Genomic DNA, 26,579 nt, shown 5'->3' on the forward strand with positions numbered 1-26,579 from the left:
CTGAGCGCACCCAGTTGTCTGTGAACATAGCAGAGGCTAACAAACTCAACAAGATTGTATAGGTTTGCTAGGCCTGCAGCTGCAACTACCAGATTTTTAAAAAAGCTGTGTTCAACCCCAGAAGTGATGTCACTTTCCAGGTGACACTCTAGGGCGATACAGATGGGGGGGGGGGGGCTTCCTAGAGTGACATCATTTACCTGCTCCCTTTTCTCCCTGCCATGATGAGAATCATCATCAGTGGGCAGATGAGTGTAGTTGCAAGCAAATGCCAGGCTGAGTGGTTGGCAAGCCTAGATATTCTTTAGCTGCTACGAGACAGCTAGCTGGCAGGATCTCCCCCAATTCTTCCACTGCCTTTATCTATCAGTGCTGTTTTACTTGGATTCCGTAGTAACATGTTGGACAGGAATCAGATCTGGGCATTTTTCTCCAACCCTTCTAAAATCTCTTGAAAGCCATGGAGAATGGTAAGCAGGCTCAGATGTCTGATTTGACTTCAGGAAAATCATGCCACTTCACCAAAGATTTAAAGTTTGGCACCTGGAGTTCTTCACATATGGTGCTGAATAGATGTTGCCACTAGATGGTGCTTGACTCTTCCTTAAGCCAGCCTTCCTCAGCAGGGACAGCCAGCAAAAACAATATAGTTGGCTGCTGGGATTTCGCTTCTCTTGCACACAAAAATGGGAGTAAAAGCATCTATATGTACCTTCAAATATTTCTCATAAAAAGAAACAAGTAGTTTCCTTTAGAAATAAGATTGAAGAATAGAACCATCTTGTGATTTACAGTGCAATCCTGAGGGGGGTGGAAGGAAACCACTCAGGAGGTGGTGTACTCCTGTCTCTTGTGCCAGGGTAAGAGGGGTTTATTCCAACACAGAGGCACTTAAACTGGTGTTCGAGAGCCATGCAGTAGTGCAACACCTGCCAGGGCCGCAGCAGTGCCAGTATTGCCAATGCCAGCCCACACCAGTACTGAAAGGGGCCATTCTCAGGGGCAGGCAGGATTTAGTTGGCTTCCTGAGCCCTTTTGGCTCAAGAAAGCCCCCATTTGCCAGTAATGCTAGACTTATTTGCTAGACTAATGCTAGACTTATGCTAGTAGCGCACCCCATTAAGCTGCATAGGCTCAATGGGAGAAGGGGGTGGCATTGCTTTTGGCTTGCTGTCTGTAGCACAGCAAGCCTCTTTGGGGGCAGTGTAGCTAAGCTGTAGTTGTGCCATCCCTAGCTGTGGCACAACTACCCAGTGGTGGGATCCAAAAATTTTAATAACAGGTTCCGATGGTGGTGGGATTCAAACAGTGGCGCCGCCGCACACACACACCTCCAGTCCCTATTGGGCAGGGAGGTTGCTTTAGTAATCCCTTCTCGGCACTCAGAAAAAATTAGTAACCACTTCTAGAGAAGTGGTGAGAACTGGTTGGATCCCACCTCTGCAACTACCCCCACCCCCCAAAATCAGGACTGTCCTGCCTGTTGATTTCACCATTGCACTGATTTGGGTGGGGAAGCAGCTCTCCTCAGGAAGTGTGCAAATAACCCTGCCCCATTTGTATTGTTACCAAGCCATTCTGGACCATGATTAGCTCTATGACAGCAGTAAGAAATTAGTTGCTCTGTGGAAATAATCTTCTGCCCACAGCTCTGATGGCTTTCAGTTTTTGAAAGGTGTGGACTAGGGTAGGATTAGAGAGACTTGGGTCTCAATCCCCAGTCAGCAATAAAACTCATTGGATGATTATAGGACAATTATTTTCTCTCAGCACAACCTTCTTCTAGGGTTCTTGTGAGGATGAGGGGAGTAGAAGAACAGTGCATGTCACCTTAAGGGTTTTGGCAGAAGGAGATCAAATCAAAATGACTATATTTGTCCAAGAGATGTGAGTAGAATCTGGCTGCAGGAAAGTCAGCTTTTAGTTAGAAAAATTAGAACCCCTTCAGCAAAATAGGTTTGCAAGCTTTTGAACTTTCCACTATAGTTGTGTTTTAGCTGCAGCTTGATATACTGACATTAGCAGGAAAGTCTGGAGAAAAGTGTCCCATCCTTTTAATGGAGGCTCAATGGGGTATTCTTTACCAGGTTATTTTATTTACCTCCATGCCATGAAAAGATTCAGCAGTGAACTGCCACACCTCAAGCCTCTATTACAGGAACAGGACACTTTTATCTTCAAGCTATTGGTAACCCTGCTAGCAAGTGATGTTTATTTACATACTGTGAAAGCCTTCACTTACCAAGTCTGCAGCTCACAATGCAATTAAAGGTCAGTTCCGATTTTTGGTCAGTTGACAACTCTAGCATAAAATAGTAAAAATTTCATTTATTGGAAATTTATCAGATACTTTTTCTGATATACTTGACGGCTGAAAACGGAAAAAAATGTTTTAAGATCAGTACATTTATTTTTTTAAAAAAATCCCTGTACCTTCTTGTAAGTAGAAAGATACCAAGGAGGGAAAGCCAAGATGGTGACTGACTGATAGTACATTTATTATGTGCTTTCATGCTTCTCCTACATTGAGGGCATGAATTATCAGGCAGGGTTGAAAAATAACCCAAGCCCTCTTCTATATTATTAGAAGAGCTCCAATGACCAGTGGGAAGAGTACCTTCTGAAACACCAAACACATTGAGGTTGTTGTGGGAGAACGCCTGTGAGATCCCCAGTGAAGTCTGCTGTTGTTTACGTCTGCCGACTCCAATTAATTGAATTGCATATTTTATGGAACTTCCTTTTACCATCAACTGTCTGAAAACTTCAGTTAGTAACTTTCAGTAACATTGAGCTTGATTTTGACCTTCATCTTTCCAGAATATAAACAGACTAATTGGATCTAATTTGCAAGACTAGAAATAACCTGCCATTTTATTTTAGAAAGACTAATCACTAATGTGAATAACAGTTTCATCCAGAGGGCCAGGTGCCCAGCTGCAGCGCTATGGTTTTGTTGGCCCGCCACCTCCAAGGAGGTTTCCTGGCAGCATGGGGAGATTGAAAAAGCTGAAAGCCTCCCCGTCACCAGGAAGCTCCCATTGGGCTGAATAGACTTATGCCACCTTTTGGGTGGCATAAGTCTGCAGTCCTGGCCACTGGTGCAACAAGGCCTATAGTCAGGAGGGAGCTGACTAGTGTTAACTCCTCCACTGGCCAAGCCCCTATACCATCCCCACTGTGCTGGCAGCAGGGCACAGGAACACTTGCACAGCATCCTGCACCATGTCCCACCATCAGACAGGGTGGTGGTGGCTGAACACCAGTGAATTCATCCCTCAGGTGGGGCAAGTGACCTGGAAGGCAAATCTGCTGGTACAGCCATGCACCACTCCCACCGGTAGATTTGTTGTCCTTGCCCTACAATGAGGTGGTAAATTAAGTCTGAAGAGAAGAAATCTCAAAATATTACGGAAATATATTCAGGGAGGTTGCCAGCACCAAGCATCTGTTTTGTTTTATATATTTTTCAATTAGAGAAGACAATTCAAAGGCAGAGAACTGAGGAGTTGCGGTTTTTAAAGAACTTGTCCTGTTATAGCTTTACTGGAATTATAAAAGACTTTATTCCATTATTAAACATCTGAGACTTTGCAAAATGGAGTGAGCAAATAAATATTTATTTTGGATTATTCTTTAATCATCTGAACTGCTTATCTGTTTAAAAATAACTGGATTATTGGGCTATATAAATATCTTTGAAAATTTCACAAGTATTGCTGGTAAGTTAACAAAGGAGAAAGCAGAGAGGAGAAAGAAGTGAAGAGAGTGGTCTTTATCTTTATTCTTCTGAGGGCGCGGGTTACTTTAACAAAATGGACTGTTTTCAAAAAGGTTGCGATTCTTTATTTGGTCTTAAAAGATTAACGGTACAAGCAATGGGAGAGCAAAACTACTGTGGGGCAGGCGTGACCCCGCTGCTGGCATCAGTGCCAGTCCAGATGGCGTAAGTGGAACCTATGCAAAATAGAGGGGCACTAATGCTGGCATCAGGGCACTCCAAGACTCCACAGCACCCAGGCATGAACAGTGCTGCACTGGTGCTCTTCCACAGCGGGAGCCAGCACAGATGGAGCTTTCCCAGGGTTGGAGTTGACTTTAGTCAGCTTCCTGGGGTCTTTCAGCCTGGGGATGCCCCCTTCTGTCTCTGGCAATTTATGCCAGCTAAAAGTGTGGTGAAACCCAGTGAGCTGCACAGGGGATTTGCAGCCTGATTTAACAATTTCTCATGTTTTTACTTGTTTTCTTCCAGTATATGCCACCAGGAATCTCTTTGGAGGTGACAGGGCTGCCCTGTGCCTGGCTGTGGCAAAACTACCCTCCCCCCATGGATTGCACTGCCCGATTGGACTTAGAAAATCTTTGCTGCCATCTGCTGTTTGATTTGTTTTGAAAGTCAGGCAGCTCAGTCCAAAGGCGGTGGGGGAAATGCACAGCAGGCATTTGGCAAAGCAGCTGCTAGGAAAACAAAAGAAAACCCCTGCTAGTCATGAAAAGCTCAACTTGGCGTAAGTCTGTGCCCAGAAAAGGGGGCATTCTGCGGCCAAAAGGGCTCTAGCAACTGATTAAAGTTGGTGCTGCCCGTAGGAACATTCCCATAATTCCCCCATGCACACTTGTGCAGCCTCCTGTGGCACTTGACCAGTGGTTCAGGGGCAAACGACTGGATTTAGCTGCTATGAAGCCATATGGCACCTGGCCGCTGCCATAACTGCCCCTGTGTCGGCATTTGGGCCAATTTGGACAGTGCGTGTGGCAATGACACTGGGGTAGGGGCACAGTGTTTCTAACATGGCTACAGTCAAAGCCCCTTTTAAGGTAGTTCAGTGCCACCTTTGCTGAACTATCCCCAGCCGCTACAGCACTCCCTCCTTCCGGATTGTGCTATGAAACAAGAAAATAAAAATGTTTTTCCTCAATTACAGATAAGAGCATGTTATTGATGAAATTAAAAAAAGAAAAGAAAAACTTCCAAACTCAACTGCAGCAAACAGGAGAATATTGTTGACATACAAGACGACACACACACAAAATAAGAACTGATTTAGATGAAATGCTGTCAATAACTGAGATAACACCTGGACTGTAGGAAATAAGTAAAATATTCAAGAAAATAAGTTGAATACTCAAGAAAGTAAAGCCAAACAAAAAATAAATTCTCATAAGATCTATAAGCAAGTTGTTTAACAGAGGCAAATCAAAGGATTGAATGTCTGCATTAAAAAAAATGTATTACCACTACAGATACATGATGAAATGAAAAAGATCTGAATTAAGTTTGAGATAATTCTGAAAAATATGCTACTAAACATTAACCAAGTAATATTCTAAAAATATATACTGGATTATTGAACTACATGGTGTTGGCAGCAAGAGTAACTGTTAGAATTTTACCAGTGCCTACTTCATTCAGTCAAGCAAGAATTAACTGTTGAAATCACATGACTGGCAGGAGCTTCTGGAAAATTCCTTTTTTCTTCCAGCAAAAGAGGAGAGTCAGACACACAGGCATAGGTAGACAGCACAAATACTCAGACTGAGCACTTGCATAGAGTTTGTTGTTGCTATATTTAGTGTAAATTCATTTGTTATCTAGTAAAGTTCTACAAAACCACTTAATCGCATCTCTGCCCTATTATTTGCTCAGCTAATTCATTGCAATATAACAGTATCATTTGCAACAAAATGGAAGGCAGAGAAATATACAGATTTGAATGAATGGATAAGTAAATTAACTGACTGTGCAGTTATGTCAGAACTAACATATGGTACTTCATGCATACTAGATCAATTTCAGAATTCCAAGAAAAATGCAATGTGTTTTTAATTATATAGTTGAAAATTAAGAATAAAGTTAAGTTAAACCAAAACAGAAAAAAGATTTAAACAATGTATGCCTCACAATAAATATGTTATTAGATATGAAGATATATGGAAGAGGTAGACTAATGTAATTTTGAAAAACTAAATTTAGATGATAAGCTCCATACAAATTGTATGAATACGAATGCCTATGTTTTATGTCTATGTTCTGTGTATTGAAATACAATTTTAAAACTTAAAAAAGGTACAAAGAAGGTGTGGGTATTTAATAGGCCCCATGTGATTATTTTAAAGTACATTTCAATTGGGTATAATGCCTTAGATCCAGTATAAGCTGAATAGTTCCTGAAAGTAATTTTACAACACATGTGCGAAAACAATTCCCTTCTGCTTCCTGCATCACAGAAACAGTTAGCAATTTTGCCAGGGATAAAGAATGAATAAATGTCTCTTAGAGGTAGCATTATAAGCAGTACTGTGAAGCAAGGCCAATTCTAGAGTTCATTGGTTCAGGACAGAGAGTGCCTGGGCCATTCCCCCACCCCACATGCTTAACACTGTGCCCCGCACACCTGCCTGTAGGCTTCTCCCCCACTTCCTTAGCCACCCATCCTTCCCATACCCCCTTGTTCATTTTCTAGTCCTCTCATAGTTTGCACACCCGTCCCTGATTGTCTAGCCAGTACATACAGCTGGAACCATGGTAGATAGGAGGGCTAATAACAAGCAGTGGGGGAGCTTGAGTGGGTGAGGGGAGGGGAGGTAGCAATGGGCCCCACCAGAAGCCCCACCAGAATATTGTTTCTAGTATAGGCCCAGTGGTGGGATTCAGCAGGTTCGCACGACTTCGGCAGAACTTGTTGTTAAAATGGTGCTTGTAAACAATCAGTTGTTAAATTATTTGAACTCCCACCACTGGAACCGGTTGCTAAATTATTTGAATCCCATCACTGTATAAGCCCCCATCTACTTCATGTCAGGGATGGCACCTAGTTGATTGAAATGCATTCCTAACTCAATGTAGTTGCTACATACTATATGGACAGTGATTGTATCTGGGTGATTGAGATGCATTCCTGTAAATGTAACTGCTACAAGATATATGTATTCAGCCTGCTATATGTTACCACTGTTGTAATGGGACATTCTTCTCTTGATCTCTTTATGGTTTCACATGCTTTGTAGATAACTAGGCTTACCCTGACACTTTCTTCTCCCATGGGAAATGGAACGTTTCCATTGCTCTGTGGGGGTAGGAGTACAGGTGGCTTTATCTCTATCTGTTACTGACCTTGGGGCACCTCGACTCCGAAGTAACTCTCACATTCTTTGGGAAAATGGGAGGGGGGAATATTTCTGAATAAAGGGGATAGGAAAAGCCAGGTTCTCCATAACTGGCTTCTTGCTAGCTGGGTGCTTCGTTGCCTTCCAATAAACGATACTGATCAGCAATCCGGAGTCCGTTTATTGATTCAGGGTTCAAGACCTAACAGTTTACTGTGATGTCAATTATCAGACTGGCCTAAACGATTGTTGAAATGAGTATTGGGGCAAATGGGAGTTTTGTGTACATAAAATTGCATGAACTTTGCCCTCACATTTATTACTTTAATCTTGTAAATAGCCTTAGGAGTTGCGAACCTAGGATTAAAAAATTGTAAATAAATGTGTGACGTACTTAATTATGGGTGTTAGATGCTTGGTGTTTCATTCATTTTTATTTGATTGTATAGTGCTGTCAGGTGGGTAAAACCTATCTGAAAAACATATGTCAGATGATCTATATAGTGAGAAGAATAGCCTTCCCTTTTTTGTCAGCTCAAAAGAGGACTTCCAGTGACAGGGCCGGTAGATGGAATTCACAGACAGTTGAGGCCGGAATAATGAGGGATGCTGAGAGCTTTGGAAAGAACATGTGCAGCAGGTGTTTATGATGCTTTCTATCGCACATATGACTTGCCTTTTCTCACTGTTGTCCAACTTAAGCAATGCATCAAACAACTTTATGGCTAGGCTATAACTGATTGGTAACTTTCATTTCTGTCTGATTTGTGTCCTTTCATTTGAAAATCCTATTGGCACTTTCTTTAAGCTTTTCTTTTACTGCTGCTATGGAGGGTGGGGTATTCTCACTTCTCAGGGAGGAAAAATGGTCTATCTATATATATAAATGGAACCATGCATTTGTTGCTTCGAGAATAACCCCGCACCTGCTGGCCCAAACGCTCTGAAAATTTCACACACACACTTACTCATTCCCCCAACTGTGTTCTTACGTACCTCCCGCTGTCAGACAACACTCCTGAGCCAGGTAAAACATCTTTTTCCTGGCACATCAGGCCATGAAGCTGCCTGTGTGTAACTGTCACCCTTAGAATGTTCGTGCCCTTAGAATGTTCGCTCAGATGGCCAGATATGAGCAATGAAAACAGTACATAGGCAATAACTCAAGTGGAAGTGAAACACATACACACGTTGCCATGTGAGACGTCAGGTGGGGTCCCCCCCCCCCTCACAGGCAGGTACCCTTCACTCTCTGTGCCTCACCCACTGCTACCACTCAACATACCTACTTTCATATACATTCAGCGGAGGGAGAGAGAAGGGACGGAGGGGGAGGCATGCAAGGAAAGAGAAGTGAGGGAGGGGACAGAGAGTGAGGAGTGGCATGCAAGGGAGGGGAGTGAGCAGGCCCAGCATCTGGATATGACCCACCCACCCTAGCAGAGGGAGACTGGAAGAGAGGGAGGGGGAGGAGTGGCATGCAAGGGAAGAGGGGGTGGGAGAGGGAAGGGATGGAGGGGGAGGCATGCAAGGGAGGGGAGGGAGGGGGGCCAGCATCTGGATATGACCCACCCACTCTAGCAAAGGGAAAGGGGAAGTAGGTAGGGGGAGGGGTGCCATGCAAGGGAACAGAAGTGAGGGAGGATGCGGTCACACACATCAATGATATCACACAGTATCAGCCTGCGTGTTTGCATGAGCACGTACTGCTGGCCTCTGCAATTGATTTGCTCCTACTGTTCCTTTCCCATTTCACCACAATAAGCCACAGCAACGTGTGGCCGGGCCCCGCTAGTTTGTTATGAGTTCCTAGGAATAACTACTTTCTTTTGCCCTGTACAAATAAATGCCAAGAGCCAGTGGGACATAGTGGTTAAGAGCAGTAGATTCTAATCTGCTGAACCAGATGTGATTTCCCACTCCTCCACATGAAGCCTTCTGGGTGACCTTGGGTAAGTCACAATTCTCTCAGAACTCTCTCAGCCCACACAGAGACAGGTAATGGCAAACCATCCCTGAATGGCTCTTGCCCTGAAAACTCTACAGGGTTGCCATAAGTCATCTGTGACTTGATGGCACTTTCTAACACCATACAAATAGAGAAACAGTGAAAATATTTAGCAGCAGCAGATGCTGGACCATTTGATTTCACTCCAGCAGGGAAAGGAAGAAAATACTCCCTGTTGCGAGCATGCAATTGTCTCTCACATGTAGACAGATCTACCCTTTTCTGAAAAATTTTGTTGTTGTCCAGTCACATCTGGTTTATGGTGACCCCACAGGGTTTTCATGGCAAAAGATTTTTGGAGGTGATTTGCCATTGCCTGCCTTTGCATCACACACCCCTGGTATTCCATGGAGGTCTCCCATCCAAATACTTGCCATGGCAAAGTGGGGATTCAAACTTGGGTTTTCTAGGTTTTATGTACAGAATTTAAAAACAATTCCAAAAATGCACTGGAAATGGTGGTGGAAACTGTAGTTGGGTACTAACGAGCAGGCAATCCTGGCCACACTAAAACAACTTACTGGGGAGAGGTTGTGGCTTAGCCTTAGTGAATTTGCTTTGCATGCAGAAGGTTGACCTTGATACACCGATAGCTTGACATAGTAAAAGGCAGTTTCATGTGTTCAAGAGAATAATATACTAGCAATTTTTTTGGGGTGGTGGGGGTGGTGGGGGTATTTTGGCTTTTCCAGAGGATGGCTTGATGCACAATAAAAATCTGATTACAGGCTGTGCTGGGATAAAAGAAAAAAAAAGAGGCTACTTATTAATGCAATTAATGTAATTTAGTTCATGTAGATCAAAGTCTATTAAAAACATATGGCACCTGGACCACGCCTGGAGCAATTCACTGATCACACAGGGGATATTGTATGGAACAAAGTTGTGGAAAACACATTCAGCCTATTGTTATATATACATTATGAACTTTTATTCCCAGATCAGAGCAAATTTCATCTGTCAGTCATTCTGGCTGTCGATCAAGTTCTGGGTCATGTTTAAAGTGTTGGTCTTGACCTTCAAAGCCATTCACGGACTTGGACCTGCATACCTACGAGACAGCCTCTCCCCATATCGCCCTGCTAGGCCCCTCCATTCATCGGAGGAGGACCTTCTGGTGATCCCTGGCCCTAAAGCTATCAGGCTGGCCTCTACAAGGGCCAGGGCTTTTACAGCCCTGGCCCCCTACCTGGTGGAACAGGCTTCCAAAGGAGATCAGGGCTCTGCGGGACCTGCAGAGTTTCCGCAGGGCCTGTAAGACGGACCTGTTCCGCCAGGCATTTGGCCAGCCTGGTTAAATACATCGCTGCCATTTCATCTGGCCTCCCGTGGGCGTAATGGTAGGGAGGGTGGAACGTCATCTGACGTTGTACGGTTCCGGGTTTTATTGCTGCTAATCAGTCTAATGTTACATTTTAAGCTGTTTTTATCATTGTTGTTCACTGCCCTGAGCCCCTAGGGGGAGGGCGGTAAACAAACAAACACACACACACACACACACACACACACACATACTATTTGGCATGTATATTGTCAATCACTGCTGGAAAAAAATGACATAAGGGATCATAGAGAACCATTGTAAAAGAAAACCATCTGAAATACTAGGTCAATGATAAAATAGATAATCCAAGGGTGTGTGTGTGTGTGTGTGTCATTAAGACGTTGCTTCTGCAGAATTAAACTAATCTGACTCTAAGACTTTCAAAAATACCTCCGACCAGTCTGTCTCTATCAGCCTCACGTATCTCACAGGGTTGTTGAGAGTAGAAAATGGAAAAACTGCATAAGCTGCTTTAAACTCCTAAGAGGAAGGTCAAAAATGTATCAATCTGAAAGTCCGATGCATGTTAACGGGGGAGATGCGGCGGGTCGAAACTTTTCCGGATCCACCACCTTTTCGAGGGGAAGGCGGGTGTGACGGAATACCCCGCTCCCCTCTTGGTTTCCCTTTAAATGGAAGCCCTGCCTACTGAAATTGACACAGTCTTCCTGGGCTGGCCAATCGCGGTCTTGGCTGCTTGTTCTGTTTGTTGCGAGTCTCACATTGCGGGCAGTCCGGAGAAGGGAGAGCGCGTGCGAGAGGGGAGGAGTGTGGCAGGGACCCGGGGAGGGGAAATCGAGGGGGGCGGCCGAGCAAGAGATCTGTGCGACCGCGATGCCTGCGAGCGATGGGGAGCAGCGGGGCAGGGATGGCATAAAAGTTGGAGCCTTCGGCGAAGCAATGCTCTGGGCCTCCCTCCGTTTGGAGAGCTTCCCCAGCTCTTTGTAAACTCTTCTTGCATCAAGTGCCTTCTTCCCCCTTGCAGAAGGGAATTGTGTCAGCTGCGGCTTGCTAACGTAGCTTCTTATGAAAAGCAGTTTTTGCTCGCTAATTAAATGTTTAAAAAGAGGATTAAAAAATATTGCAGGAGCAACAGAGGAGGAGGATTGAATTTCTGTGCAGTTTGGCTCCCTCCAGCTAGAAGTTGGATGTGCACCTACGGTTGCTGAATGCAAGCGACCCTGAGCTCCTACAAGCGTGGCAGTAGCAACTATTATAGATGTGAGCGTGTGCTTAACTCTTTCCTGGCTCCCTGGATTTGTACCATGCTCAAGGTCCTGACCAAGAAACTCAGGAATCAAAGTTTGAATGAGATCCAGCCCTTCAAGTTAAAGGTAAGGGAAACTTCCCACCCCCCTCCCCTTCTCTGTAATCCTTGCAGTAAGTGTTCAATGAGCCCTAATACTATGGGGCTAGTAACTTTCCATTTGCATCCTGTTCATTGAGTTTGAGCTGGCTGGTCTGATTACGATCAGGCCTGTTTCTTTGATTGAATACAATACCAGGTTGCCTTTGTTAAGGAAGGCCTAGTCCTTTTTGATCAGCCCGGTCCTCACCATGTGTAAAAGTATGGATTAGTGCATAAAACCTTTATTTTGGGGAAGTGGAGATTGGGATGGCGTGTTGGATGCGTGTGTGCGCAAATAATCTGCTGAGAAGCTGGTTTAAATAATGCTTAGCAGAAACCACTAGTAACTATTCAGCAGTCTAAAAGGTATAGCCATGGCTGCCCTTTGCTTGGAAGTTAGTGCCTTTGGAGTGGATTTGCTTATAAGTAAGAATACATGGGATTGCACTGCATGCTTGCAGTCTCATGGCCTCTTATTTAGGAACAGGCCGTATTGAACTTCATGGGGCTGGTTTTTGAGTGTTCACTTGGGAGTCAGGCTGTATATATCATTGCTGTAAAAGTTAAAGCTGGATCTGAAATCTGGTGGTTTGTTGCCATCTGGATTGTGTTAGTTACAGCTTAGTTCTTCAACAAAAGACAAGGGGTTCAAGATGGTGCTCAGCACAAATGGGCCGTGACCCCAACCCCCAAATGTAAAAATGGGAGCATGATGAAACACACAGTAGTGCATTAGTTGTGCCACTGCTTGACACTATTGTGCATTCAATGTACTCTTTGAAACTGAAGAATCCACGTGGAAGCTGAAAAACGTGTTATCTTATGGAGCTGTGGTGATCACGGATTGTGATGTTTTTGTGAAGACCAAAAACATTTCTTCCTACCTAAGATTTGGGGAAGTGACTGTTCACTTCTTCAGATGCATGCATCAAGTGTTCATCTATCATGCAGAAGTATTTCTACTCAAAACCACAGACAGAAGGGCAAGTTGAAGATGTTACAAAATTGGCTTAAACCACTATCCAGTCAAAAGCAGGTATCAGACCATTTGGAGTGGATCAAGAGGAAAGAAGGATAGGAAAAAGTAATAAACAGTAGATGGGATTTTATCTTTGCGTGTCTTAGTGGCTTTGATCTTCTCTTAAAAGAGCTAGTACAGATTCTTCTTGAGAGGCTGATGGTTTAATGGTGCCCTAAATTCTTCTCCATTCCAGTTCTTGGTTAAAGCAAGCCCCCATGTGTTTGTATAACCAAATTTCTCACTTCATATCTAACTGTTCATAGCTAGCTCTTTTGTAGATATGCCAGCTTCCTTCACTTACTGTATAAAGGCCTGCAGCCTTGAAATTTACAATAAGCACAGTTTTGAGATCTGTGGTGCATGATCAGATTGTGAAATCTTTGAGCAGAATTTGACTTTAGTTGAGTAGCTGTGAAGGATACCTGTGGGCACTTCAGATTATTGGTTGACATGCTTTAGAGTATCTGGTTAGTTGCCCTTGAGCATTGCACAACATCAAGGCCTGTATATCCTTCCCCCCCCCCCCACCCCCAGGATAAGTAGTTACCCTGCAGGCGCATTTCAGGAAATAACAGTTTGGGGAGGGGGCTTCACCCTCTTCCTCACACAGTAGTCTCAATGCAGATCATGCCCCCGCATGCCGGCTGGACTAAACAAAAGTAACAGCATTCATGGCACTTCTAGCATCATGTTGGTTTGGCCCCCGGAAATAGTAAGAAGAAGAAGAGTTTGGATTTATGCCCCATTTTCTCTCCTGTAAGGAGACTCAAAGCAGTTTATGAAGTCCTTTCCTTCCTCTCCCCAAAACAGATGCCTTGTGGGGCAGATGGGGCTGAGAGAGTTCCAAAGAACTGTGATTAGTTCAAGGTCAGCCAGCAGGAATGTAGGAGTGGGGAAACAAATCTGGTACACCAGATAAGAGTCCACCGCTCATGTGGGTCTCCAGATTAGAGGCCACCTGCTTTTAACCACTACACCACACTGGATCTCCCAGTACACTGCGCTGGAGAGTGTGCTTGGGTCTCAGTGGCATGCAAAGTAAGTAGGATGCAACAGGGAAAACTTGCCAACCCCCCCAACAGTGTTTCCAAGTACAGTTCCATTTTGACTGTCTTCTATTATATGGAAGAATTTTATTTGTTCTTTTTATAACACAGCACTGCATAGGGAACACCCCTATGATAGGAGTGGCATTTCTTCTCCCTTGCCCCCCTCCCCCGCCAAGAAACCCTCCACTGTGGTCTGTGCAAAGAGAAGGGCGTTGTGATCCATCCACAGAGAAAACTCTTGAGTATTGCTGTATTGCTATTGCTCTTCTGGGGGCTTTGCAAGATGCAGGCCCTGTTGGTACCCCACTTACTATGAGGGCGGTTCTATCTTGACTCAGGCGATTTTTCCAGTAAAGCATATAACTTCACAAGAAACCTTCTAGTTGCTCTTCTAGTTTATATAGATATAGATGTGTTTATATATATATATAGCGAGAGGGGGGGGGGAGAGAGAGAGGGATGTAGTTATATATAGCTTTATAGTTATATATACCGTGTTTCCCCGAATATAAGACAGTGTCTTATATTAATTTTTGCTCCCAAAGATGCGCTATGTCTTATTTTCAGGGGATGTCTTATTTTTCCTGTGTTCTGTTTGTCGGGCATGCTTCCAAACAAAAACTTGGCTATGTCTTACTTTCGGGGAATGCCTTATATTTCGCACTTCAGCAAAACCTCTAATACGTCTTATTTTCCAGGGATGTCTTATATTCGGGGAAACAGGGTATATAGTTTTATATACTCCATTATATACCTATATAAACTAGAAGAGCAACTATATCATCTATCCATCTATCCATCCATCTACTAGAAGAGCAACAATATATATAATTGTTCTGAAAATTCTGGGAGGTCACCTGGTCCAACCTGGAGATTGGCAACTTTAGGCTTGGCAGAAACTAGACATTGTTGTTTGCTACCAGTCAACAACAGCCACTTTATGAAAGCCAGTGTTGTATAACTGATAGAACTTCAGAGTAAGGCTGGAAAATCCAAGTTTGAATCCCCATCTTCCTGTGGAAGCTCACTGCAGGATTTTCGTCTAGTCACACTTTTAGCCTAATCTACCTCACAAGGTAGTTGTGCGGATAAATAAGAGAAGAGAATAATGTAAGCTGCTTTGGTCCCCACTGTGGAGAAAGGTAGGATGTAAAGCAAGTAAATGAATGAATTTGAAGATGGGAGGCAGATAAAATGGTTGAGAATGAGAGATATGGGAGTTGCCAGGAGGAAAGAGGAAATGGTGTGGGGAGAAGGATACAGGAAAAAGGGAGGTGCCCACAAGTCCTTGAGGATTCCTTACAATGGAAGTGATCTTGGCCCAGTAACAGGCACCATACAACTGGGCCACGGTTTTCCAAGGTAAAGGATGCGGGGGGTGGGGGTGGGTGGGAGGGGGGTGAAAGGGAAAGCTGAAGACCGGGGGGGGGGGGGAGATAAATGGAGATTGGCTGTTGGTTGGGAAGGAGAGACAGAAGCAGGAAGAGGGAGGAGGCTCTGGGGCCAATATAGTAAATCAATCAAACAACAAAAGAGAATATAAAATAAAACATACATAAAATATATGACTGTCCTGTCCTTACAATCGTGGACATAGACAGTCTTTATTAGCTTAGGGCAGTCGGCATTAACTCAGTCTATTCTGTTACTTCCATTCTTTGTATAGCTCCTGACTGTAGCACATCTAATCCAAATGTATGTCTGTTTTTCTAGTATACTGTTAATTTCTCAAGGCTATAGATCTCTCTATACCCAGAAGTGGTATTTAATGTCAGATGGTCTGAATATGCCGGGCGTGAGCTGAGTTGTTCTGAATATACTGGGCATAACCTTTTCAGGATTAGTATCATAGTTTGGATATTCTTGCCGACTCTTCTAAATAACTCTGTTTCTGGCTTTCCCAGTCTCAAAACAATACTTGTTGCATGATAATGTCTGATGAATCACCTGACTTGCAAGGGTGAATCAAATGCTTGGGAATATTGTTTATAATTGATATTTTGGGGTGGTTCTATAGCTAGATCTTCTGAACTTCAGCTAGACTACTGAGCCAATTGGAGAAGAGCGGTTTATAAACCGAACAAATAAATAAATACTCATTCAGCAGATAATTCTTACTTAACATAATTTTATCTCTGCTTTCTTGGAGAAGCTGTTTGACTCATGCTTTTGCTCTTAACAGGCACTTGGGTTCATCTCTTTTCAGAAAATGGCTTCCTTCCTCTTTACTCCCAATGCATTCTTTTGTTGATCAGTTCTAGCACTTCAATACTCGTGAATGGCACTGGAGGCTGTTACCAGTTGCCATATCTATTACATGTACATTTGAACCTGCTCAGTATTACTTCTGCTGAATGCTGGCCACTTGGATTCTACCTCTCAGTGCTTTTTCTCAATTTTGGTTCATTATTCATGGACTCCATTTCTCAGGGCTCTTGGTTGCACAGTGGAGCCATAGTGGGATATCCTTGTGTTTCTCTGTTTACACGTGACAAGGTGGCCACTACCTTCTGCACAGCTTGCCTTCTCTCACTTCCAGGTCACTCCTGGTAGTCGTAAGATTGCTGGCTTTGTTAAAGCTCTTTAAATTGCTGTTATGTCAATATTGTTATATCAGTATTGCTGGGTGAGTGCTGCTGAGATGCTAGCATGCCCCATAGGATCCTTCTGTCTTCTCTCTCTCAGCTCTTCCCTTGCCTGCTGCCGCTTACTACCTCTGCCTTCCTCTCTTTCTACCTCTGTCCCTCTGATGGTTCTCTCTCTGTCCCTCCCTCACAGAGCAGTGAGTGAGAAGTGAATGAAGTGGAGACTGGGATTGAGGGAAAACATTGGGGTTTCCTGGCTCTCACTTACCATGGGGCTTTCAGGGTCTTTGGAATGATAAGTGTAAGCGCGTCTGTACAGAAACATCTGCCGCAAAGGAAACTTTCCCTTGCTGTGCAGCCCAACAGCAGTGTGTAATCAGCTTTTGTCATCTTCTTTTCTACCTCTTCAGATAATTCTCTTAAGAGGCTTGACACACTTGCTTCTATCTTGGGAGGGGTTCACATGCCCCAGCCAGTAGGACTACCAACTTCCAGATGGTGGCTGGAGATTCCCCGCTGTTACAACTAAAATGTCAGCTGACAGAAATCATTTCACCTGGAGAAAAAGAACACTTTGGAAGATGGACTCGATGGCATTATACCCCATTGAAGTTCCTCTCCAAGCCCTGTAAGGAGAAATGGCTCCCCCCCCCCCGCCCTTTTCCCTGTCCTTCTCCCATCAGGGTGAACTCTGGGAGCAGAGAGGTGCGGCCTCTTTCTCTTTCTGCTGGGTCACTGGAGCAGACCTCTTGCTTTACATGCCAACCCTATTTTCAATTCTCTAACAGCTTTAAAAAAAGTTTTTAAGTGCAGCCTTCTTCAGAAACATCTCTCTGCGCACTATTAAACATGGACCTTCGATAAAAATAGCATTTACACTGTATTGGACAACTATCAGCAAGACTTGCCTGTTTCTATAGTACCACTCACGATTTTGAGTCAGCTTCAAGAAGCTCTGTGTTCCGCAGCCATTTTAAAATTGTCCCCAGGACTTTCCTGTACTTGCAGCTCATCTGAGAGCTATTTCCATGTAAAAGTTAGGTCAAGTTTGTTTATCCTGGCGATTCCACGCAAATGTGGTTTTTGTTTTTTGTTTGTTTGAAATTAGCAACATTCAAAGGTTCACAGAACGTATATTAAAATAGCAGAGGACTAGTCTACATCCTATTAAGAAGCATTGGTAGACCTGGCCTCCGCAGAGTGCTGATCTACCAATTATTTTCAATCACGGGTAGATCTGACCTTTGCAGAGGCCAGGTCTACCCAGTACTTCTTAACCAGAGGTAGACCAGTCCTCCGAGTGGCTGCTATTTTAAATATACAATCTGCAATGCTTCAAATATTGCTAATGTTTATCCACTTTTTACATGGAAGTAGCCCTCAGATGCGCCGCAGGCACAGGAAAATCCTGGGGATGGTCTTAAAATGGCCACAGCAACATGGAGCCTTCTGAAGCAGACTCAAAATGGTGGGTGCTAATATAGAGACAGGCAAGTCTTGCTGATAGTTGTCGGATGCACTATAAATGCTATTTTATCAAAGGCCCATGTTTAATAGTGCACAGAAATATGTTTTTGATGGAGGCTGCGCTTAAAAACTATTTTTAAAGCTTAAAGAGAATTGGAGGGAGGGAACTAGGTGGGCACTAGGACCACAGTGGAACATTCCACTACAAAGAAGGTTCAGAAAGAAGTGGTGGATTAATTCAGAAATCTCCTGATATCTTTTGTTGAGACAAAGTATATCAAGGTATTTTCAAGTGACTGTTTTGCTCAGCTACATTGGGAGCAGTGGTATTCTGGTAATCTGTAATATTGGCTTCCTGCAAAGGGCTCAGCTCCGTTCTTCAGTGCCTGAAGGTAGTGATCCATGACATCCAACTCCATTATTTATTAGCTGTTTGATTCAAAATCTGTATTTTGTTGCTAGATGACCCTTGATCATCTTATTTGGTGGTCAGATGAGGGTGAGCAAAACACATCCACGGGGTATTGTAAATTAAAGGAGGACTTAGGTGGATGCAGCTGTTCCTACCTGCATTATGTCACCAGCAGTGCCAGTAAATGATGATTTGTGGAAGGGTTAATTCCAAAGTGAACCTCTGTTGAATCTTCTAATATACTGTGGACTGAGACGTCAAAAATTACAGTATCGTCAGCTTTCTTCCTTACACCTGGGTGAATAGAGATCATTCTTAGAACCCTTGTTTTTCCATTACAGAGAGCTTTCCTTCAACTAACCCAGCATCTTCTGGGAACTGAACTGGTAGTTGTTTTCTCTGCCTTTCCTTGTGAAGGTGGAGGTGGCAGAAGAACCAGTATAAGTTTCCTGTCTTATCCTAGTTCTTGTAGACTCAGAATCCCTAGCTGTGGCCTAGGAAACGCTGGAAAGTAATCGAAAACCATCAGAACTGGCCTCTTGCCAAGGGATTTCTGCTTAGCACAAATATTTATTGAGCAGGTTAAACTGTAGAATGGATGTTTCTCTCTGGAGAAAAACGAGTGTGCAACTCATGGGAGGGAGATGAACTCTGCAAATATTCTACACTGTACCTTGAGACCAATAAATCTGAGAGACTTAAGCACAAGGTGCTTTTTAAGAAAGGCTTTCTTTGTAACCCCAATACAGCTAGGATTTAGTTATGAGCAGGGTCTTCTCACTTGCACACATGTACATGAGGAGTCTTGGATATATTATAATAGCTGGCAGGGCAGCTAGCTTATGCTAGGTGTATTTTAATAGCTATTAGGGCAACTAGTGTATGATTGGGATCAATTCACTTATTACGAAGACCATGTGTCTGATTTGGGAGTTTCATGCTGGAGCTTAATTCCTAGACAGGGATGGGTCTAAACTGGGTCTGGAAGAGCATTTATCCCTTCCTGCACCATGTAGTTTTCCAGAACTTAATTGGCTCCAGGGAGCTACTATTTGCCCCATTGATGAAAATTACATTTACATTGCATGTACATTTTCTCCAGGGGAGCAAATAGCATCTCCCTGGATAATTTCAGGTCAGGAGATGGCATGGTCGCCGGTGGGGCGGGGGGGGGGAGAGCTTAAGTCCCTCTCCCACATTTTTCTGGCCTGAATTGGTCCCACATGTGCTGGGAATGAAGTTTCCTGCACAGAAATGCCAGTGAATATTTGATTCAACTTTAATTTCTAGTCCAGTGATTTGTTATGGTATGTTTGCAAATATGATATTCTATTGTGGACAGGGTAAACTGCTTGAAAAATCTGATTGCTGTTTGATTTGGCATGTACACAATCAATTATGTATAGATTGTATTACCCTACAGTTGTATGGTGTACATAAATATCCTCTTCACTGTACAAGAAGTATTCCAATAATCCTACAGATACATGTGACGGTGATAAACATTGACCAAGGAGCCTTCTCAGAGCTGGGCCTTTAGTAAGGCATGGGAAGAATAGTCTGTTGACACTAGATTACTTGTCAAGTGCTGGAGGGGTAAGACAAATGGTGCCTTTGGGGAGATAAGGTGATTAAGAAGTAAGATCTGAATGGTCAAATTCTGTCACTCATATCTTCATGACAATCTAATCCCCTCCCCTGGCTTCTCACTGAAGTGCAACAGTTTTCTACAGTACCTCCTTATTTGTGGCTACAGGTGATAAAAATCAGGATGTCTTTTGAAAAGGATTCCATACATTTGGAATTGTGATGTTAGACATCTACATGAAATGCTTCAAATGTAGGCTAATTTGAATGCAACTTCCTTTTTTCCCCTTTGTCCCTTGTCTTTCTAGCATCTGATTTCCTTTTAGCCAACACCCAAATATCTACATTCTAGAAACAGAGAATGTTCTGAGATTTATGCCACTTGCAACTTCTTGGCTTGTATCTTCCAATTATCTTCCCAGTTGCTAGTCACAGTTGCAGTACTGGAAGTCTAGTCTGCCTGTCAGAAAGGAAGTGTGGAATCTCATATTCCATCCTTCTAGCTACAAATGTTATGTGTTTGACCATATTAAGATTCTTTCACAATTTGTTTCTTTGAACCTGTTAGCCTTCCTAATTATCTTTGAGACCTTTATTTCTGACTACTGGTATCTAACATCTCTATTACTTGTGCCTTTTGTGTACTTGATTCTTTCCATCCACTCCAGGCAGCCATTTCCTACCTACATATTGGATAGCCTAAGTTACCCAGTGTGGTGCTTGCTGTTATAGTGAATGAATGTGGTGTTGGCTGGCAACTGACAGACCATAGATCAGTGGTTCTCAACCTTCCTAAAACTGCGTCCGTTTAATACAGTTCCTCATGTTGTGGTGACCCCCAAACCTAACATTTATGCATTTTACAGATGGAGAACACCGATGCAGAGAGACTTAGGCGACCCCTGTGAAAGGGGTCCCGATCCATAGGTTGAGAACCACTGCCATAGATCAAAACTGTCTCTTCAACAAAACATTTCTGCCCACCAGTTACTTCTCCTTCTTTTGCCTTATCAAATGATAATTGGATGATGATGGACTCACTTGGGCCTAGCAGATCGTGTGGCTCATGGAATATTGTGAATGAGATCAGCTAATGTAACCTCAGGGTCCAGACATGTAGCTAAGCCCTCAGTTTAGTACCGCCAATCCTTCCAGGCATGTAAAGCAGTTACAGACATTTTGGTTTTGTGTGAGTTTGATTACTGTGGTTTCACCCAGGGGATCTCAAGACTTTTAAGGATGTGGAGAATTTTCTAGGATGTTTAGGAATATCACAACATTTGCAGCAAACCTGCTGTGATGGACACTCACAATCACCCATAAGTGGAATCTCTGATCTGTTTGCCTGTCTGCCAGCTGTTGAACAGCTTTGCAGCTGTGCTGTGGTGGTGAAGTTTCATTTCCTTGTCTTGTGGATGCTTTTGTATCTGTAGTAAGAAAGATGATTCTCCCTAGAGTCATTAATGGTTGGGGCAGGTCATTGAATAAAGCGGGGAGAGAGTGGTGCCTCAACAATAACTTTAAAAGTACAAAAACCTTAGCTCAACCAACAACCAAGCTAAAACACAAGAGTTAAAATCCTTCAAAACTGGATTTTTGGTCAGGGGAGGAATGTTTATGTTAGCAGTACCAACAGTTCAGTGTATCTTTAGGAGACCCTCCTGATGATACCACCCAAGTTTGGTGAAGTTTGGTTCAGGGAATCCAAAGTTATGGACCCTCAAAATGTAGTCCCATCTACTGTTAGCTCCCATTAGAAACAATGGGGGGATGGGGCACCCCCTTTGGGGGTCCATAACTTTGGCTGGTATCAGCAAGAGATTATCCTGATGATACCACCCAGGTTTGGTGAAGTTTGGTTCAAGGGTTCCAAAGTTATGGACCCTCAAAATGTAGCCCCATCTACTATTAGCTCCCATTGGAAGCAATGGGGGATGGGGGTACCCCCTTTGGGGGTCCATAACTTTAGACTCCCTGAACCAAACTTTACCAAACTTGGGTGGTATCATCAGGAGAGTCTCTTGAAAAATCCCTGAAATTTTGGTGCTGCTAGCCTAAAAACTTCACCCCCTGGTGGCCAACAAAGTAAAAACCCTAAAATATTTTTTTAAATACACCTGACTCTCTATGTAGAAATAAAGGTCAAAGGATGTGCTGAAAAATTCGACTTATATGCAAGTATATACGGTAGTAAGTGCCAACTAATATTTGTTCCCTTAATTCTTCCCCATATAGTAGCTGCCACCAGGAATATAATTTTTTTTAAAAAACAACCACATTGCTTTATCTCCTCTTGATAGTGTATACGAGGTTATAAGGCAAAGTGGATAGCCTATGTGGTCCTAAGGAAATTAGGGTGGGATTCTGCCATGCTGACTAGCATTTTGACACTCTTAAGTCTTTTCACTCTGAAACTCTATCACCTTCTGCCAGCCCAGCAAACCCCTCTCAACATGCACACTCTAGAATCAACTAATAATATCATACTCTCATTTCCCCCTCACCTCCCTTTCTGTCTCCATCTCAACTTTCAGTTTAAAGTCTCTCTCACACACGCATACACTAAAATCATTACACTTGCTGACTGGTTGGTTTTTCCTACTGTTAATGTGATTGGTTGCTAAGTGGTGTGCAAATGTACATGGGTGAGTGGAGAGAGCAGGGTTCCTATGAGATTGTGTGAGGACTTGCATGCATGAAATACTGCTGATTTGAGTATATGAAAAGTAACCTGCTGTATAGGCAGGTTACTTAAACTGTTCACAAACTGCCAAACTTATTGATGAAAAACCATCTCCCTACTTGTGACTGGTGAACAGACAGTGAGTTGAACTGGCAAGTTTTCGAGCATCCCTGAGAATCTTACTAGCTCCTTTCGCAGAATTTTAGCTTTCACGACAAACAGAATGACAGATGAACTGTTTAAGGCTGTTTTGAGTAAAGACCTTACTTCTGGAGCATATAGTGTCACAGTCCCAGGCTTGGCTTTGCCAGAGCACATAGTTGGATGTTGTTGTTGAAAGGACAAGCTGTCTTCACTGCACAATGTGTCTGTTTTTTCTCTGGCAACAGCACTCTGACATGCCAGTTGAGATGCCATATCTGCTGAAGGCTCAGGTCTCTAAGGCACAACAATGGGCCTTTCCTGAATTTCCGACAGATCAATTAGCCACCTTTCAATCTCACCTAAAGTAATCAGAGGTCAACAAGTGGAGCTTACCCTTGATATTAGCTTGTTACTTCCTGCTCCATTTCTTTCTGCTTTGCAGCAGATCTATACTGGGTGATCTTCAGGAGTTCATGGGCCCAACCATGCCTTCCAAAATCTGGCATTTATTTTTTTCTACCTCCTAGCTCTTGCATGGGGAGCCACTGTCCTGGGTCTTTGGTTCCAGCAGGCTTCCGTGGTCCTGCTGTTGAAGGTGGTTTCCCCTCCCTCTGGAGAATACATGATACTTCTGCTGTGTCTGATCAAAGTCCATGCATTGCAGAATTGTAATAGTGGTCAGTCACATGCTTCTGGGAGGCTCTCAAGTAGCAATTAATGTGAAGATGATATTTGAGAATTCTGGATGTGGTCAGAGGTGAACTATGAGCACAGTGGGGAGTGGATTGTATGTTCTTTGAATTTTTATTTTAAGCCATCTCACTGTCTCAGAACACATGTGCCACATAGTTGCCTGGGATTACTTAATGCAGATGTTCTAATGGCTAATTTAAAATGTCAAACCTTAGTTTAATTTTCCATAGGAATTTGTCGGCCAAGACTGTACCAACCAGCTGTAGTATATGGTCTATCCGTGTTGTATAAGAAACAAAAAAGTTTAAAGAATGAGAACATTTATTACATAACTTCTGTGGCTTAAGAAAAAGAAATAATCTGAGAAAGCTAATATAAGGGCCAAGTGAAATGGAAGTAGAGAGTACCGATATAATCTAGAAGTTGTGACTACTTTGGCTTCTGTAACTTATTACCTGTAAATTACCCTCCACTTATCTGATTCAATCCAAACTAAACTGGCAACTTCTACCAATTTCTCTCTTCTTGCTGCAGACCCCCACCTCCATGTCAGGGTCCTCAGGGTTTTCTATTTCTCAGGAGCAGTATTTTGTAAAGATCAATGAGAGGAGGGGACAGGCAGGAAGTCCTGCTGCTTCATCGTCTTTGGGCTCCCTTGGACCCACCCACATCATCATAGATGTGGGCGAGGTCAAAAACGCCCAAGGATGTCACCCCCACCCCCTCCTCCCGGAGCCCTGAAACCTGTCTTCTGCCCTCCCCTGTGGAGAGAGCAGAAGAGACTGCCATCCTCCAAGAGGTGCTTTATATGCACTGAGGCCGGGGGCGGGATTTGGCATGGTCAAACCTCCTGAGCCCCATTTCTGGCCTCAGTGCTTATAAAAGCACCTCTCAGAGGACAGAAGATGGCAGTCTCTTCTGCTCTCCCCAGAGGAGGGCAGAAGTCGGGCTGCCGGGCTCCGGGAGCCTGGGGGAGTGGGTGTGTGGCTCGGCCGCCATTTCCCCCCGATATGCTTCTGAGTTAGTGCAATTTCATTGTAGACTTTTTTGGAAATTTTATAAACTTGCCTCTCCATCAGCATTTTTTCATCTATCAATAAAAAATACATTAGTTCACATCTAATTAAATTACTTAATTAAACCAGCTGAGCATTTTAGATGAGTTCCTTTTGAAACTTCCTGAAAATCTCTTTGGCACTTGTCATTGAAATAATTCTTTGCGGTTTTCCCTTGTAAATAAAGATAAGCCCCTCCCATTTTAGCCATGAAAATCTTACTTGATTTTTTTTTCTTAAAATGTCCATCAAGTGTGCATAATCCTTCCTTTTCTGTAGAACACTTTAAGGGATCTCTTTCGTCACGATAATGTCTATCTTGATCGTTGATTTTCTGTTAGAATCCAATATTTGAACTACCATTTCTTTTGTATAAAAGTAGACAACAATGTCTGAAGTATTACCAATGGTAAAGTTTGATGAGAAACGTGTGGGCCATCCAATTATTAAATTGCATTCAAGAATCACTGTGCACCTTTTGCATTTTTGCAATCTGCAGTTGTTTCCATGAAAGTTTTGCAATCATCTGTGAAAAATGTCTGTAGCCTTGTGCCAAGTACATTCTGTAAGTTTTCACTGCTGTATGATCTGTGCTTCATGTGTTTCAGATGGGTCCCCCACTTCATCTGGATATGTGTTTCATATATTCATTTCATAATTTCCAAGAGAATTTTATTAACTTGGACCAATCTTCCCTTTGTGTAACTGCATTGTTCTATTGTGTTGTTTACCCTGACCTCTTTGTAAATCTAGTCAGAGCATTTTACTTCATTTCAGTGCCTCCCACAACAAGATCTTAGTGAAGTTTCCAGTCTTGTATCCTTTGACCTTTATTTCTACATAGAAGATTTTAACATCAAATAACAGATAACATGGCAAAGCTGGACATTTATTGGGACAGGGGTTATTTGTTTACTTTTAGTTCAGTGACTCTGTCACTCACTTGTACAGAACTTTTATAAAGATCATTTTCTGTGAGTAGTTCATCAATGATCTCTATGTAGGACAGTTGACGAAAGAGACATGCAGGCCTGTGTCATTTGAGATCTACATTCTGGGCTCTCTGAGACTGACTTCTACTTGATGTTTCTTTTTCTCGTTGTCCTTCCTCCCAGGGTAAATTCCCTAAATACTTTAGGGCAGATCTGTGTTTCTGAGTATATTGCTCAGGTATGGTTCTCCACTTGGTGTTCTATATAATAGTTCAACATAAGCTCAGGTATGGGATCCCCACTAGGTATCCTATGTAATAGTTGTACATGAGTTTTCAGTTCTGATGCATGTGGTGCTCGGTTTGGATTGCTACAGTGACACCTGTAGAATGGGCTTCAGCCTTCCCTCTGTACCATTTGCCAGGGGTGGGTGTATGCTGTTTGGCTACTGAGGAAAACAGAGTTTCGGTTTCTTCACTTCTGGATAATTCTTGCATTGGTGAGTACCAGGAAGGGAAATACAAAGACTTCATTTTGAAATATCAGAATATTTCAAGGTTCAAACATTGCCCTAAAAATAATTCCACCCATGTTCTCCTCTGAGGAATATGGTGAATATGGAAAATGAGGACAACAGATGCACTTTGAGAACAGAGTAAAGGCCCTGGATTTCTTCATAAGTAAACGGTGGTGGCTTCAAGAATGTTTGTTGACTTGGTACTGGCACATAAAAATCCCAACTGTCAGGAAAACTTTCTAGCAGTAAGGACTGTTGTACTGCCTTGCTTCTCCCAGAGGAAATGCTGACAGATGGAAAGGATGATCTAACACAGAAGTAGGCAACTTTGGAAACACTACAGCACTGCAAAGAGTATGATTTTGTGTATGTCTTCTACTGCAATGTTTTGTTCTGCACGCTTCCAGGTTTTGTTGTTGTTGTTGTTATTCTCCTCAAATGGTTAACACTAAAATACTATCCAGAAATGGCTGAAAACATTCCCATGGTTTATAGTATTAGAAAACAATAATGAATCTTGTCTTCATTTTCTTCTGCTTTCTGAGCCTTGGGCGTGTGTTACTAGCAAACTTTCTGAGTTCCCCAGCTGCTATGCTGACCTGCGTCTCCTTTCATAAATTTATAAATGGATTGCAAGAAAACTCCAT

General features: G+C 43.1%; 1 protein-coding gene across 4 annotated transcripts in view; it reads left to right on the plus strand.

The window, feature by feature from the left end:
- The first annotated feature begins 11,120 nt into the window (after window positions 1-11,120).
- LOC125442864 overlaps window positions 11,121-26,579 on the plus strand; it is an 81,936-nt gene continuing 66,477 nt past the window's right edge. For 2 of the 4 annotated variants that reach the window (XM_048514740.1, XM_048514821.1), the window contains exon 1: window positions 11,123-11,773. In XM_048514740.1, the coding sequence (XP_048370697.1) occupies window positions 11,609-11,773 (165 nt within the window). In that variant the 5' untranslated portion in view covers window positions 11,123-11,608. Of the gene's footprint in view, window positions 11,774-26,579 lie in introns of all 4 variants that reach the window. The other 2 variants (XR_007246066.1, XM_048514659.1) reach the window with 2 other exon arrangements.

This window comes from Sphaerodactylus townsendi, linkage group LG01, assembly GCF_021028975.2.
Source record: "Sphaerodactylus townsendi isolate TG3544 linkage group LG01, MPM_Stown_v2.3, whole genome shotgun sequence".
NCBI classification, from domain to species: domain Eukaryota; kingdom Metazoa; phylum Chordata; class Lepidosauria; order Squamata; family Sphaerodactylidae; genus Sphaerodactylus; species Sphaerodactylus townsendi.